The sequence below is a fragment of the Neopsephotus bourkii genome, unplaced genomic scaffold (genome assembly GCF_033783945.1).
Source record: "Neopsephotus bourkii isolate Nb327-2 ecotype Australia unplaced genomic scaffold, CSIRO-AGI_Nbou_v1 NB_1413, whole genome shotgun sequence".
Classification (NCBI taxonomy): Eukaryota; Metazoa; Chordata; class Aves; order Psittaciformes; family Psittacidae; genus Neopsephotus; species Neopsephotus bourkii.
Genome location: NW_026901890.1, coordinates 474,902 through 491,325, shown reverse-complemented (window position 1 = coordinate 491,325; position 16,424 = coordinate 474,902). Strand labels below are relative to the sequence as shown.

Below are 16,424 nucleotides of genomic sequence, written 5' to 3'. Positions count from 1 at the left end.
TTTGAAGCTATTAAAACCAGCAAAAATTAATACCTGTAAATTTACGTGGGTAAGTTGCATCAGTGGTAAACAGATCATGAACTGTGCTTGTATGTGGGGAGTGTCTGTAATAATGGCCTCATTGTATTCCAGGCCTGGTATTCCAGCCCTTTGAAAAAAACAATCTCCTTTCCTAAATAACAAGATTATTTATAACTTCTATCTCTACACACTCAGTTTGAGTTCTCTGTGAATCGAGGAGAGCATTTTGCTAGCTTCTGCCTTGATACAAAGAAAAGTGATTCTTTTGTCATGAGAAGATTACTTTCTGTTTGTTAAAAGGGGAGTTAGGAGATCATTCATCTTACTCTTGGATGCACTGCTGTCTTAGAAGGAGTGAGTAAGAGATAGTACAGTTGTCTGCAGGGAAGTAGGCTTTAGAGATGAGACAGAAAGACTAAGTAGGTAATTTCTGAAAATACTTTTACTGAAATGTAAAATCTCAGACGATTTGGTGTCTTTTTTGTGGGTAGTTGATTTTAAAGGTTTTTCAGTATCCCTTTAACGTAGATTGTGTGTTACACCCTAGTTCCTTCTCTCCCTCCCATAGTTCAGGTAATACTTTCAAATTTTTCTTCCAGCTCTGCGTCTGATTAAGGAGCTAGGATGGCAGTAGCACTTTCATTTTAATCAGTAGATGTTTTGGCATTTAATTCTATGGTATCAGAACTGGGCACCCCCAAGCATTAAAAGACATAAGTTTTACAATTTTTCTAATAATTGCTATAAACATAGTATTTTGTCCAAAGAAGGCATCTGAAGACTAACGCGTTGTCATCCTGGGGTAGTTTGGTGAAGTTTCAAGGAAGCTAATTGATTAACATCAGCTAACTGGCCCACAGTTCTCTCTATTGCTGTTTCTTATAAAAGACATCAATATTTGTCTTGGTTATTAGCAACAAAACCTGCAGGATTGTGACTTGTAGCTCCAGTCTGCAAACAACTCTTCTGCTGTATTTTGTTTTATAACTGAACAGTGCTCTTCATACTCTTCACCAGCTTTTCTCTTTGTCATTCAGTTTATTAATCTGCTGAAGACATCCAAAACTATGGTGAGGCTTACAGTCAACTCAGTGGAGACAGATAGCCTGACTGCAGCACCAGTTCCTCCCAGTACAGCCCCAGTGGAGAGGAGGAGTATGCAGCCACCAGCAAGTTTTCCCTCTTCCAGCTCACCAGAACCAGAAGCCATGAAAAGTAAGGTTCTCCCTGTGTGTCTGTCATGTGACATAAAAAAAAAGACCCAGCCTGTAAACAAGTTCTCTCTTTTTGTATGCTCTCAGCTGTGTTCCGAGTTGCATTTTCTAGTACTTTTGAATTACAAATCCATCTAAAAAAAGCAGGCACCACACCAAAGACCTGCCTCTTGTTTTCTCACTGGCCTGTTACTGAGGCAGGAGGGTGGGCGAATTTCGTCCTACAGCAGGTGCCTTTGTCGTGGTTGTCTGAAACTAAGTGGAAGGCATTCCTTTTACTGAGGGAGAAAAGTCATCTTTCGTAGAACAGGGGAATGGTTGAGACTGTCTTTCCAGTTATATCTATCCACATTTGACTCTCCCCTTTAGAATGGAGAGTTGAGATGTCTGATTGATGATAACTATCAGTTAAGCACTACACTACTAAGAAGCTAATAATAATTGTACACATATCACAGTTTATATGTACATCACTGCAAGTATTACTAAGTCATGTTTCTATTGCTTATTACATGCAGTAGTATAGATATGCAGTTATACTACTATAAAGAATCTGCAGGAGACCTGCTAAGTAATAATTCTGTTGTCTTCTCTTCTGTGTTTAGTTTTGGGGTAAAATCTATTGCTTTGTCCAAGTCTATTCCTTCCATCTCTAGCCTGCCACAGCAAGTCTTAGGGATAAAGACCTGATGGAGATTTTGACAGTGCTGCCTCCAGCATCTTGGGGATTTGTGATTGCAGTTGGGCTTCACTGCCATTTGCAGGCATCCACAACTCAACTGTTGGAAGATCTCCCTCGTCTTTATTTTCCACCTGATTTTATAATTTATTCTCCTGGTTCATTTTACCAGGCCCATCTTTTTTGCTGCCTCTGCACCTTGTTTTCTCTTAATAACCTCCTTCTAAATAAGCAACTCACCTCTAGTGAATTTTTCCCTGTTGGTCTGATTTCTACTACCCCACTTTGTTTTTTCCAGTAGCACTATGTAGGCAATTTTTGGCCTGGTACCGGTGCAGTTGTCTAGGTGAGGTCCAGTCTTCATACCAAGACTCCAGTCCACTTCTTCAGTTCATGTATTTCATATGCATTTTATGTGTTCTGGACAGAAGTACTATACTTTAGCCTTGACTCCTGTACTTAGCTTGAACTAAGCATGAAGTCATCATCTACCTGGATTTGTGTAAAGCGTTCCACACTGTCCCACACGACATCCTCGTCTCTAAATTGGAGAGATATCAATTTGATGAATGGACCACTCAGTGGATAAAGAACTGGCTGGATGGCTGCACACAAAGAGTTAGAATGAATGGCTCAGTGTCCAGCTGGAGACCAGTAATGAGTGGTGTCCGTCAGGGATCGGTGTTGGGACCGGTCTTGTTTAACATCTTCATCACTGACATGACAGTGGGATTGAGTGCGCCCTCAGTAAGTTTGCCGATGACACCAAGCTGTGTCGTTTGGTTGATACACTGGAGGGAAGGAATGCCATCCAGAGGGACCTTGACACACTTGTGAGGTGGGCTGATGCCAACCTCATGAAGTTTAACCATGCCAAGTGCAAAGTCCTACACCTGGGTTGGAGCAATCCCAGACACAGCTACAGGCTGGGCAGAGAAGAGATTCAGAGCAGCCCTGTGGAGAAGGACTTGGGGGTGCTGGTCGATGAGAAAATGAACATAAGCCAGCAGTGTGCACTTGCAGCCCAGAAAACCAGCCGTATCCTGGGCTGCATCAAAAGGAGTGTGATCAGCAGGTCGAAGGACATGATCCTGCCCCTTTATTCTGCTCTCGTGAGACCTCACTTGGAGTATTGTGCGCAGTTCTGGTGTCCTCAACATAAAAAGGACATGGATCTGTTGGAACAAGTCCAGAGGAGGGCCATGAGAATGATCAGGGGACTGGAGCACCTCCCATATGAAGATAGGCTGAGAAAGTTGGGGCTGTTCAGCCTGCAGAAGAGAAGGCTGCGTGGAGACCTCATAGCAGCCTTCCAGTGTCTGAGGGGGGCCTATAGGAATGCTGGGGATGGACTCTTCATTAGGGACTGTAGTGATAGGACAAGGGGTAATGGGTTAAAACTTAAACAGGGAAAGTTTAGATTGGATATAAGGAGGAAATTCTTTCCTGTTAGGGTGGTGAGGCGCTGGAATAGGTTGTCCAGGAAGGTTGTGAATGCTCCATCCTTGGCAGTGTTCAAGACCAGGTTAGATGAAGCCTTGGGTGATATGGTTTAGAGTGAGGTGTCCCTGCCCATGGCAGGGGGCTTGGAACTTGATGATCTTAAGGTCCGTTCCAACCCTAATTATTCTATGATTCTATATGCACAAAGAACTTCTGTTAACAGAGCACTAGAGTAACCTGTTCTATTCTTGCACAGAAGCTTTATCCTTAAAGAGTCTTAACTGGCCTTCTGGTCCCCTTCAGAGGCCAAGACTCTTAGTTTTGAGGCTTACTTTTCCTGCAGGACCCATTGCTCACATGATACCTAAGTATTTGTCTAACATAAAGCCATATATTTGAATGGTCAAGTCCTTTCTTAGTTTCAGTGGAACTTCTTTTAATTAGTGCATTTTAAAGTGCCTCAAAAGGATTTAGATACCTGTTTCTACCTTTTGGAAAAAAAGTAATTTTGGTGTTTCTTTCAAGCACAGGGGACATAAGTAACAGAGATAATCTGAATATCCCAGACATTTCGATTGCTGATTCTTCCATTTAGTTGCAACACGATATCCCCTCCTATTATTTTTGGCTTTTCTTTTCTTTTTTTTTTTTTCTGTGAAGGGTACAGAAGTGACTAAAATGCTAAAGGAAAGACCCATGTGTGACAGACCAGAGATACTGAATTTACAGATAAATTGCTGCATAAGGATGTCACAAATACTTGCACTATGAAAATAAATATTTGCACCACAAAACTTACAGCTTCCAAAAGATGTGTCAGTTAAAATTTCTTTTTGAATGGCACTACATAGTGATTGTATAAAGCCTTTGACTTGACCATGGATTTGTGAAATATCACTACATTTGATTCATACTTAACAATCTTTCTTATTCATCTCATTGTCTGACATGAAATATTTATTTAGATGAACCTTAAGACAAAAGTGCAGGGCTGACATGCCTGAATTCATGTTTTTAATGCATATTATATACCTCATTTGTCTCTGGTCTACATTGCATAATTGCTAGTACTGGTGTTTAAGTTGCATCTAAATAGAATCTGTTGTGTACGACCATGATCTAGATACTTGGTGGTATAAAAATTGGACAGTTGTGACTTAAACTACAGGGCAGTGCTTGTCTGAGGGGAGTAGAGAGCTGGCACCATCATTCTTTGTAGGTCATCTATTCAGCTCTTGCTGTATAGCTCTCAGTGGGCTTTCAAAATGCTGGTTTAAAGTCACTTTTATAATACCAAACGATCTTACTATAACGAGGATGTTTAATTTTTTTCAGACACAAGCAGATCTTCAACTCCAGCCACATTAGTCTCTGACCCAGCTACTTGTCCCATCATTCCTGGATGTGAAACAACCATTGATATCTCCAAAGGGCGGACTGGTCTTGGTCTGAGCATTGTTGGAGGAGCAGACACTTTGCTGGTTGGTTGAAAAAATATATTTGTCACTGAAATTAAATAACTATAATGAAATTAAAATGTCAAAAGAGATTTTTTTCTTCATCTGTTTCTCTAGCATTTATAGAAAGATACCAAAAATACCAGTTGGGGGGCAGAAGAGAGGGAAAGGACTTTTAAAATTGAAAGAATAACTGACCTCCTTTAATATTTTGGTGATCTGTTTATCATACATCTGACTGTTTTGTTTATCACTGATGAATTATAGTAGGAATTTTCAGTTGCTCTTGGTTCAAAGTAGGGGCATGTTTTTTCAACAGGCAATTTATTTTTGTTCTGTGCATTCACAGGGAGCAATTATAATCCATGAAGTATATGAAGAAGGAGCAGCATCTAAAGATGGGAGACTGTGGGCTGGGGATCAGATATTAGAGGTGTGATGATTTCTTTGCTCACTTACCATCATTTGCTACCTAGGCATCTTCTGTTTGTCTGCTGAAAGGTCCTGCACACTTTGTATGTTTTCATTGCAGGTGAACGGAATTGACCTCAGAAATGCCACACATGATGAAGCGATAAATGTCCTCCGACAGACTCCCCAAAAAGTTCGTCTGACTGTATACAGAGATGAGGCCCAGTACAAGGAGGAAGACATGTATGATGTACTCAATATAGAGCTCCAAAAGAAGCCTGGCAAAGGCCTTGGGCTGAGTATTGTTGGGAAAAGGTATGAATGTACCTGCAGAGTCAATATCTGGAACTTGCTGGGTATGCTAAGCATACTCAGCAAGGTGCTTCAATCCTGTGGGCTTGAAGGCCATATCTTAATTTTTATGTTTAAGCTATTTAGCCATTTTAGAGGAGCTAGTGCAACATTACTCAATAGAAAATTGAGACATAAAAATAGGCCTCAAAGAATGCTGTAATGCAAACTCCATGTGTGTATTTGCAGAAATGATACAGGGGTGTTTGTGTCAGACATCGTCAAAGGAGGAATAGCAGATACAGATGGAAGATTGATGCAGGGAGACCAGATACTGACAGTGAATGGAGAAGATGTTCGAAATGCTAACCAGGAGGCTGTTGCAGCTTTGCTAAAGGTATTGGGAAAACAGAAGGTGGATAGAAGTGAAGAATTGTCATCCAGATATTTTGAAAGCTTTAGTTTTGTTCAGACTAAGTTCAGATTGCTATTGAAATACCAGCAAGTATCACCTGGGGATCCAAATTTAAGCTTCCTGTAGTCTAAAGCATTAAGATTTTGATGTTTTGCCTGATGAAAATGGAAGTAGCAGAGGTGCAAAATGTCATATGTTTAAAAGACAACAGAAAACCAGTACCTAGAACAACCTAAAACCTAGCCTGTATTTTTTCCAACAAACTGATAGCTGGTTAACTGTCTCACATTTTCAGAAAGATACACAGAGCTGACTTTAAATAATGGAAAATTCATCACAGTATCTGTGCCAAAAAGTGATTACTTTGATAGTTAACAATGTTCCTCTTTTTTTCTTTTTTTTTTTTTTCTTTGGACATCCAGAGGTCACCTTACATCCATTAAATAATACGAGTTTTTCAGTGACCAAAGCATCTAGTATAAGAAACTGCTTTCTCACAAAGGTAGTTTAAGTACAAATTCCTGTCTGCAGCTACCAGATTTTCTGTTCTCAATAAATTTTGTGTTTCTGATGTCCTCCTGCTATTTAGAAATCAGAATGAAGTCAAATATACGTTTCCTGGCAGGAAGTCCAGCTGGTCAGCTAGCTCATCTATTTCCATCCAGGGTTTTGAATCATTCTTGTTGCATGGTAAGGATTCCATTGAGTCAGCGTTTTCCAATAGAAAACTATTCCACTGGAAAAAAATTAACAGCCACTACTTGTGGCTGACTCTTGGATTACATGGACACACAATCAATGATTCTTTGCACTCAGCATTCAAAGATATGGTTTTCTAGATCTTGAACAGTTCCTCAACCTTTTTCTGGGGGAAAGGGGAGCTAGGAGCAACTCTTCCATATTTTCAGCATTAGCCTGTAAGTGAGAATGCCAGGTCTCTGTTCTGACAGTGAACTCGTTTTAATAGGCTCTTCTGGTGTAATGGTACACCTGATACTTTATCTAAGGACAGTGTGTTTCTTCTTCATGTGCTTCACTTTTACGTTTCTTCTAAATTAAAATGCCATTTTCAACATGTATGTGGAAAGCTTAATTTTGGCACGCATTTTGAACTATCTAATTGAAGATTCTTAGTTCTCACCTGTCATTCTTATATTAATGTATTACATATTTCATCCCACTCAGTGCAGTTAATTGCCCTAGCTATGAGGAATTAGTCTTTAAAAACACCTCAGATATATTATTTTTAATGACTCTGTTTTATTCTCATAATATAAATGGAATAAAGCACAATCACTCACATGTGGGCATTTCCTATTTTTATTTCAGGTGTCGGTTTTCTGTTTCATTCATGAGTGTAAGATCGTGGGAGTGAATTGTCTTGAACGGACTGCAATGTATTTTGCCACAAAATTATTTATAATATTTGGAAAATCCTAATATATTTTAAGTAGCATGAGTTGTCAGGCTGAGAATTCTACTCATTCTTGCAGTGTTTCTTTTTAAGCATCTATAAACCATAAAAAGTTGATCATTTCCCCCCCCCCTCATTTATCTTAGGGATTCATCAAATGGGAGATTTCAGGAATAGGGAGTAAACTGTAATAAAACTAAATGTGAACTGATGTATTCACAAATTCTGTTGGAAAGTGTTACCTCCCACTTTGACACATTATAACTTTAAAATCTCATTTGTGGGTTTACATTCTATGGGAGGATGTGGTAGTTTTAGGTATGTAGGCTACTTCCTCAATTTTCCATTTTGGATAAGGGTTGTCCATATGGTTTAATATAAGCAGGAAAGAATGGTTTTGCCTGAGCTTTGATCAGGTTTTTCCCAGGACACAGTGAAGTCAATTTTATTCAAAAAATGAAGAGCACTTTAGTAATAAGCCTTTTAGTGTCATTCCTAAAAGAATAGCAACAGGATATGAGGTATGGAAACCCTGTTTGAATGGACATGTCCTGCCTATTGGTCTATTACTTACAGTGGTTTTTCTGACAAATACATGAACCTCTCTTAATTCAGTACATCTAAAACATGATAAATAAAATCAAACTTATGTAATACTGAATTATTTGGATACAGGACTTTGTACTAGCAGTTTCGCAATGGAAGAAAGAAAGGAAGGCAAAATAGCAGCAAAACTTTGAAATTTTTCTATTGAGCATGTTGCAGAGGGGTAGCTTTCTATTGACACTACTTGTGTTATTTTGGAAGTTCACTTTTCTAAATACTGTTTGTGATAATGTACCTGTTTTCAAAGTCAGCCTAATATCTTGGTTTCTAAATATTTCATTGCAGGGTGGATTTTCTTCTGGGGCATGCATTTTATGCAGAGATGTAAATACTTAGTCATAATAAAAAGCTTAAAGAGCAGTGGAAGGATTTTCCAATGTGCAAAAAGTCCTTATCACCCAGCTTCCTGCTGGGAGTCAGATGCAGAAGGGCCATGTGAGCTGCGTATATAGATTTTGGGAAAACCACCTGCCCAAAATTTCTTTAGTTACATTGGTATGGGTCCAGAGTAACAGAAAATTTGAAGACTGGGAGAGAGATTACTAACTACCAGTTTAAATTCCACGTTCTTAGTCATATTAACAGAAATAACGATTAATGCTTTCAGGTTTTTTACTATTTTCAGTGCTTATTGTGAAAATAGACAATTTCACTATTCCTTGAAAAATACCATCTTGAAAATATATGTTGGCATTACAGTTGAGAAGCCAAAACTACTCCGTGTTAAGTGGAAGGTAACAGAATTAGTTTTCTTGGGCAATTTTCACATCTGTATTGTAATACTAGTTAATCCAGAAAGTACCCTGCTCAGTATTTAATATCACACTGTACTTCATTTCTGTGTCTCTATCTGGTCAGAGTTCACTGCAGAGCTGGTAGCCTATTTTCCTCTCCAGCCATATTTTTTTCTTCTTTCACCATCTGATAAGTGAGTTAAATATTGTCATAGTCTTTAATGTTGTACACATGGGAGATGTGTTATGAGTGACTGGTTCTTTAGTGTTCTCTAGGTATGGTAAGACTAGAGGTTGGAAGAATAAAAGCTGGTCCATTCCACTCCGAGAGGAGAACATCCCAGAGCAGCCAGGTATGTAACTGTTCAGTTTGGAAGAAACAACAGTTAAATATGAAAGCAAATAAAAAGGGTTGGGTTTATGATGACAGTGATTTTCCAGTTACTGATCCAAGATGAAGAAAAGTAGTTTTTATTGAATATGTTCACTTTAGCATGTTGTATCTCTTAAAGACATGATTTAGCCAAAAATGTAATTCAGAAATGGTTTTGCTGTGTTGCCTAGTCTGATTTTTATGGTTCCAGCCTGAGAAGCAGAAATGGCTATGATTCTCATCGATACCACAAGAAACTGGGAGTCAACTTTTAACTTCTTTGTTACTTTAGGAGAACTTGGTATGCAGTGCAGTATTGTTTCAGTAAATTTAATTAATTTCTTTATTCTTTGCATCTTCTTGCCATAAACTTTGTCATCAGAGCAGGTAACCTGCACCCTTGCCACCAGACTTCTCTCAAGTTCATTTGTTTTATTACTGGTCTCATGGTGGAGTGCTCCAACTTGCATCAGTTTCTGCATTTGAACGTGCATCATTTATGTGGTAGCAGGGCTGTATTTCTGAGAGCTCACAAGTTACCTTAGGAATTTCTCTGGTTATAAGCTGGGTATACAGATCATCAGTCACTGAAAATAAATAGTTTGAAGACAAATCATAACAAAACAGTTTCATGTGATCAGGTTAAGAATGGATAAGACTGAAAGGCTCTCTTCAGAATGGGTAGTGCCAGACAAGATGAAAACATACAGGCTCTGAGTGGTCATAATTGTAAGTACTTAAGAAGAAGCTAACAATGTTGAATGTTTTGAAGAATCTGTAACAGTCAACAAACCAGTCTCACTGGGAGCCATGCTGTTCCTTTACATTGCTATGCTGGTATAGTGAAAATCTGTCTGGGAATTGTGTAGTTTAAACGGAGTGGAGAGCGTTATCTTAGTTTTAGCTGATGCAGTGGGTGAACATGAGATACGCATGAGGATGTATAAAGGTCCATCTTTTATATTCTGTCCCTACCTTGATAATTGTTGCTGACTTTTGCACTAGAAGGTCTTGGTGAGGTTGTAGAAGGTGCAAATACAGGGTCATAGTGCAACCCTCAAAAGCAGTGTTCCGAAGCATTTCATGGGGGTTGTATGCATGCAGTCTCTGTTCAAAAGATGTTTCAAACAAGCAGCCCTCTAGAGTGACCAAGAAATACGTGGAGGTTCACTGTGTCAGCTTCAGCTAGGCACAGAAAAAGTAAAATACAGCAGAATACACAGAATGCCGTGGGTGACAATTTTATTAGCTGGGTGTCTGAAGCTTTTCTCTAACCACTGTGTAACACTGTATTTAGGTCAGTGAAGGAAGCAGCAGTCTCTCATCCTTCACTTTCCCAGTTTCTGGGTCCAGTGCACCTGAGGTCTCCGAAAGTGGTCTAAAGAAGAATACCAGTAAGGTTTCTTTGGTGCTTTCAGTATTTTATACATGTGAACAGAGAGCTGAGATCTTTCACTTTCCCTAAAATGTTATCATTATGTGCTGTAAGCCTGAAAGTTATTTGTTAGTCATTAAAGTGCTGCAGGGGTGGTTATTGTACAGTGGGTCATATATATCTTTGAGTGACTTTTTTATAAACTATCAGCTTGTTATACCAGAAATATCGATATCCAGAATTTAAGTTGTCATAATTTTTATTTAGTCTACATATGTCTTCAGTCAAACTGTCTCATTCATAGAAATCCAGATACTGTAGAATTAAATTAGACTAGATATGGAATAGCTGTCTCATGCTCAAATTTAGAACAAAGTTACTTTGGGCAAAAGTACTACTAGCAAATAATATTTTTTTATATTCAATTCTAGCATGCACAACAGTGTTATTCGTAAAGGTATTTAAATTGAGAGAATGGAATGACTACTTTCACCCATTCTGGAAGGATTTCAATCCTATTAATTTAATGACGGCCCCTTTCAAAATCTGCTTAAAAAATGTCTGCAGTAGACCACCAGAATGTTAGAATCATTGTAGTGGTTTGAATAAATGTCATGTTAAAACTTCCTAAAAATGCTAGTTTTAACTTTTTTTAACTTTTTTTTTTTTCTTTGATTCATTGACAGCAGCTTCTGAAATACAGGGACTAAGAACAGTGGAAATAAAAAAGGTAAATTACAGCATGAAGTGGTATATATCAGCAGCAGCTTTTGTACATTGTTGTCAATAGGTGTGTTTACAGAAAGGAACAAGTCTGGCCCTCCTAGTCGTTTTGAGAGAGGAATTGATATGCCTAATTCATTTGGCTATCTTTTCAGGTCAACACTGTATGATCTCCACTGCCTATATGGTTATGTAAAAGGAGTGTGGTCTATGCTATCACATTCTGTGACCTGAAAGCAAAAGGAGGAAAGACTAGTAAGAGATGATGGGACCTAGTTTTACCATTACGAGACTGAGTTATATCCAGACTGTTTTAGTGAAATGAGTGGAACTGTACCAAAGTTGCAAGCCTATTTTTTGGTATTTCTTTTTTTTTTTTTTTCATATGTATTTTTACTTTGTAAGCTCTTACATGACAGCTGCCACATTTTCAATGTATGGGATCGGACTGTTTCTGATTGTCCAAAATATTTATATTGATTTGACTTTACCCAGCATCTAGTTAACTTGATTACATGTATTATATTTAGGCATTCTCTTTTTTACAGTAGAATCTGCAAATACTAGCTTACAAAAGCCGTTTTTGCAGTTAGGTAGGGTGTTGTACGGTAGTAACAGCTAGTTCTGTTCTTCAATAATAGGACACTAGGGGGAGCATAAAGATTAGTCTTCGGGAGGTTTGTCGCATGAGATTGATACCGACTATATTAAGGACAACCAATTCCTCCCTGTCCAGTTTTCCTTGCCCATGCTTTCTATGCTGACAGTAAAGGTCTGACACTGGGTCCTGTAATTATTTAGTTTGGTTAAGGTAAAACATACATTAAGTCAGCAGATTGTCACCTAACACTTACGGGAAGAAACGTGCTCTTTGCACTTTCTCAAAATGATGTGAAATGGTTAAACTTAAAAAATGGTTTGAGACCTTGGAGTTATAATTTTCATAATATAGGGGCTTTCATAATTATTTGAGATAAGCTTAAAATTCTCTGCATGTGTTTTTCTTTCAAAAAAAATCTAATGTTTTTTTATTATGATAACAGGGCCCTGCAGATTCACTAGGAGTGAGCATTGCTGGAGGTGTAGGAAGTCCTCTTGGGGATGTTCCTATATTTATTGCCATGATGCACCCAAATGGAGTTGCAGCTCAGACTCAAAAACTCAGAGTAAGTTATTGTTAGGAAGGTTGTAAAGATTGCATAGGTAATGCACAGTAATTGCGTTAGGCAGGCAATATGTTAGCAGTTTAATGATGTAGTCATAAGTGCTTCTGGCTGTGACAAGAATTTCTGCCATTTGGATTGATGAAAAGGGAACTTAGATTGCTTTAGGGCTTCCTTCCTCACGTTAGTTACCTTTGAGCAATTACCTCTTACCATGTTAGCAATTCTGGATAACAGAGGTAGTCAGCTTATGAAAATTAAAAGTAGAGAGGGTAGGTGAGAGTGATGGATTCTGTAAGTGAGCTCTGCTGGTGAGCATGGTGGTCTGTGTGTATGCAGTCTGTTTTATCTCTCATGTTTTCCATGCTTATCTGTCGTGGGATAGAGGCAATACTTTTTAGGTTCTGAGTTAAAGTGGGAGCTCTTCTCTATCATACAGCACTTACATGTGTACTGTATTCAGTCGACACTATGTAGTTGAATTTGACTCATGCTCCATTGAAAATGGACAGTGTTATTTCATGATGAATTCAAGCATACAATCTCTGATAATTTACCACTTCAGTTAGATGTCATTCAAAATGCATGTCTTTTTTAAGTGCTGTATATTTCTAGTTTTTAGGATCAATTCTGTAAAGCATAATTACTTTTTTTACACTGAATACACTAAACCAGTGTAATTTGCTGACTGTGATATTGAATTTTCTACTTTTGCAATGGGTCATTATGTAGTTCAAAGATGATTTGCCTTCAAGAGAAAATGTACCATGAACAGTTGCTAATTTCTTTCTTCCTGCAGTGTATCACTAATAAAATCTGGCTAAATACAAATGCACAGATGTGCTATTATTGAAACAACCTGACAAATCTATGTAATGAAAGTTATTGCTAGCTAGATTTTCTACATTTTCTTCTGCAGGTTGGGGACAGGATTGTTAGCATCTGTGGAACATCTACAGAGGGCATGACTCACTCCCAAGCTGTTAGTCTCTTAAAGAATGCTTCAGGCACTATTGAGTTGCAGGTAAAAAAATCTTTGGTGACATTTGAAGTATTTTCTGAATACAGTTTTGCCAGCTGCTACAATGAATTATTTTAGTGTCAGCATTCTTGTTTTACTCATTTCCAAACTCTGTTCCTAGGTTGTAGCTGGAGGAGAAGTGAGTGTCGTAACTGGTCATCAGCAGGATCCACCTACGTCCAGTCTTTCATTTGCAGGACTAACTTCAACCAGCATTTTTCAGGATGAGTTAGGGTCAGTAACTATAGAATATGCAACCTCTGTAACATATTATTTTGGGTGGAACTCAGCCTGGAAAAACTTAACAATTCTAGCAAATGGCTTAACTTAATCATTACTTACACATTTGATATACATGAGCCCTGTAGGCCATAGATCCTCTTCTGCATTCTTCGTGACATGATTTACTGTGCTGCTTTATTTTGCTCCATCATAGACTTGTGATTTGATTTCTTCTCTGTAAATACAGTCTCCTTTGTTTCACTTGGCCTTGGTAGCTGGGATTAATTGATACACTCAAAATTTTTTTTTTTTTCTTAGCAAGGCCCTTTCCACAGTGCTATGTGTGTTTCCATAATGTGCTTTCTAGCAATGATCTATCAAGAGTGTCAGATTTTCCTGGTATACAAGATACACTGCTTGTGGTATACTGCAAGGTACAGCTATGAAAACAAGTTTTGACTCCAACTCAGTTGTAAATCTGAGGCATTATTCTTCTAGGATTAAGGAAAGAGGGAAAGGGGGTTTTTAGCCACACAGATGTATTTCAAAAGATTGAACTTCAAAATTTCTTACAGTAAAGTATATGTGGGGAAATATGCCTATAAATAGTCTGTATGAACACATACATAGAAATACACATTCATATATTAAAGGAAGAGGGAAGCAATTACACCTTACAGAATAAACCATTGGGCTAATTTTAGATGGTTTTTAGGGTGTGTAATGAGTTACAGGATTTTTAAAGTAGATATTTGTTACAAAGATTTGAGGTACAGGTTTTCAACTTCACTACTAAGCACTGTTAGTGGCACATTGCAGTTGTAACTGTGCCCTGAGCTGAGTGGAAGAGGTGTTTGAAATAGCTACCTTTGAGTAATAATGAGGGCATTAGACAGTTACAGTGTTTTATATTAACTAAAGTAGCCAATTCATTATAATAAAAACATTTGTGGTGATGTGGAATAGAGTCATAGAATCATAGAATGGTTTGGGTTGGAAGGGACCTTAAAGGTCATCCAGTTCGAAACCCCCTGCCATTGGCAGGGACACCTTCCACTAGAGCAGGTTGCTCAAAGCCCCATCTGGCCTGGCCTTGAACACTGCCAGCAAATATATTGCTTAACTTGAAATTTTTTTTGGTTTTGTTGTCGACCATTCTACAGATGAAGTCAGAAGTTCAGCCAACATTGCAATACCCTTCTTTCTTTTCTTAGACCTCCTCAGTACAAGACCATTACTCTGGATAGAGGACCAGACGGCCTAGGCTTTAGTATTGTAGGTGGTTATGGCAGTCCCCATGGAGACTTACCTATTTATGTGAAGACGGTGTTTGCAAAGGTAAGTGTAAATTTTAAATTTGTTCAGTCAATTTATTACTTAGTTCATAGCAACTGCTATCTTAAAGAATGGCTTGAGTTTGAAGCCAAAGGATTGTTAGTTTCTCACAGCATTTCTTCCTTGGTACAAATGCTGGTCAGAATGTGCTTGCAGCATTTGAATGCTATAGCCTTAGGAAGATTCAGAATTTCCAAAAGCATGTGACTGCATATGGTAGTCTTCTTCAGCTCTCCAAAATCAAATTGTGCACATACTTAGAAAAAACAGCCCTCTTTGCCGTATGTTTCGAGTGTATTTTCTTCAGGTAGTAGAAGGTACTTTTTTGTTTATTTTGACTCAGAGTCTGAAGGCTAGACCAAAATGAAATAATTAAGGTCAGGTCTGGACTTTTGGAAAAGATTGGTAGATTGGACTGGTAGATTGGACTGTCCTAGGAAACAGCCTTGAGTCAAAGAAAACTGGAATCAAGAATCCCAATCTTTTATAATAAATCAAAGTGCAGAGCTAGGTTTTGATTATTTCTTATACCAATTGCTGAAAACTTCTTCAGGTCCAGAAAATCTTACTTCTGTGATAGTAGAGTTTAATTGTTACACTGGATGGGCGAACAGGGTTAAGAGAACAAAAAGTCCTACAGATCTGATTTCTAAATGTTGTGAAACTTAGAGAAGGCAGGGCATACTGCAGCAGTAGCAGGCTGTACTAAAATTGACTGTATTTTTATCATCGAAATTCAAAAAGCTTTAAGGGGTTTTGTGTACAGAGCCCATCTTACTCAGATCAAAGGGAGAAAAAGAAATGCATGGGTCTGCAGTTACATGTTGTATCATTTCAGGGTGCAGCAGCAGAAGATGGACGCCTGAAGAGAGGGGATCAAATCATTGCTGTGAATGGGCAGAGTTTAGAAGGGGTGACCCATGAGGAAGCTGTTGCTATTCTGAAAAGGACAAAAGGAACAGTCACTTTGACTGTTTTGTCGTGAACTGGCTACCTGAAGGGGTAGGGTCAACAAGACTATGTTATTTACACTCCACATAGCAAAGAGAATGGAAATGTTTGTATAGCCTTCTTGCTTTTTCAGCTTCACAGAACTGTTACAACACTGAAGAATAACAACATTTAATCACGTTTTTGTATACAATAGAAGTATTTCTCTTACTGTCAAGCCACTGGGATGAAGTTATGTCAGCTATGTAAAGACACGGATATTTTTCCTACTAGTGTTATACTTACTGAATGCTTCTAAGTCACGGGGGGGGGGGGGAAGGCAGGGAAGAAAAAAAGAAAGGAATGTTTGCATTAATAACCACACAGCAAAACTGGAATGTTCTGCTAAGAAGCTTTGGATATTTTAAATATGTTGGAAAAATGATAAAGTCAACAAGGGGGTGGCATGATTGGCAATAGTCAGAAAACAGAAAAAAAGGTTATTGAAGAAAGAATTAACAAAATGTCAAACTCTACAAAAAGAAGAAATAGTGTGTAGTCTGGAGGCAGATTATTAGTGGATTTAAGTGGTTATTT

General features: G+C 38.3%; 1 protein-coding gene across 14 annotated transcripts in view; it reads left to right on the top strand.

The window, feature by feature from the left end:
* The window catches only part of MPDZ (multiple PDZ domain crumbs cell polarity complex component), a 92,380-nt gene extending 76,229 nt beyond the window's left edge, over positions 1–16,151 (top strand). For 13 of the 14 annotated variants that reach the window (XM_061367937.1, XM_061367943.1, XM_061367941.1 and 10 more), the window contains 13 exons: positions 1,059–1,236; positions 4,693–4,838; positions 5,164–5,247; positions 5,347–5,540; positions 5,766–5,913; positions 8,952–9,038; positions 10,356–10,452; positions 11,120–11,163; positions 12,200–12,322; positions 13,239–13,343; positions 13,462–13,574; positions 14,777–14,900; positions 15,736–16,151. In XM_061367937.1, the coding sequence (XP_061223921.1) occupies positions 1,059–1,236; positions 4,693–4,838; positions 5,164–5,247; positions 5,347–5,540; positions 5,766–5,913; positions 8,952–9,038; positions 10,356–10,452; positions 11,120–11,163; positions 12,200–12,322; positions 13,239–13,343; positions 13,462–13,574; positions 14,777–14,900; positions 15,736–15,882 (1,590 nt within the window). In that variant the 3' untranslated portion in view covers positions 15,883–16,151. The remainder of the gene's footprint in view (positions 1–1,058; positions 1,237–4,692; positions 4,839–5,163; positions 5,248–5,346; positions 5,541–5,765; positions 5,914–8,951; positions 9,039–10,355; positions 10,453–11,119; positions 11,164–12,199; positions 12,323–13,238; positions 13,344–13,461; positions 13,575–14,776; positions 14,901–15,735) is intronic. The other variant, XM_061367931.1, reaches the window with a different exon arrangement.
* Positions 16,152–16,424: the final 273 nt, after the last annotated feature.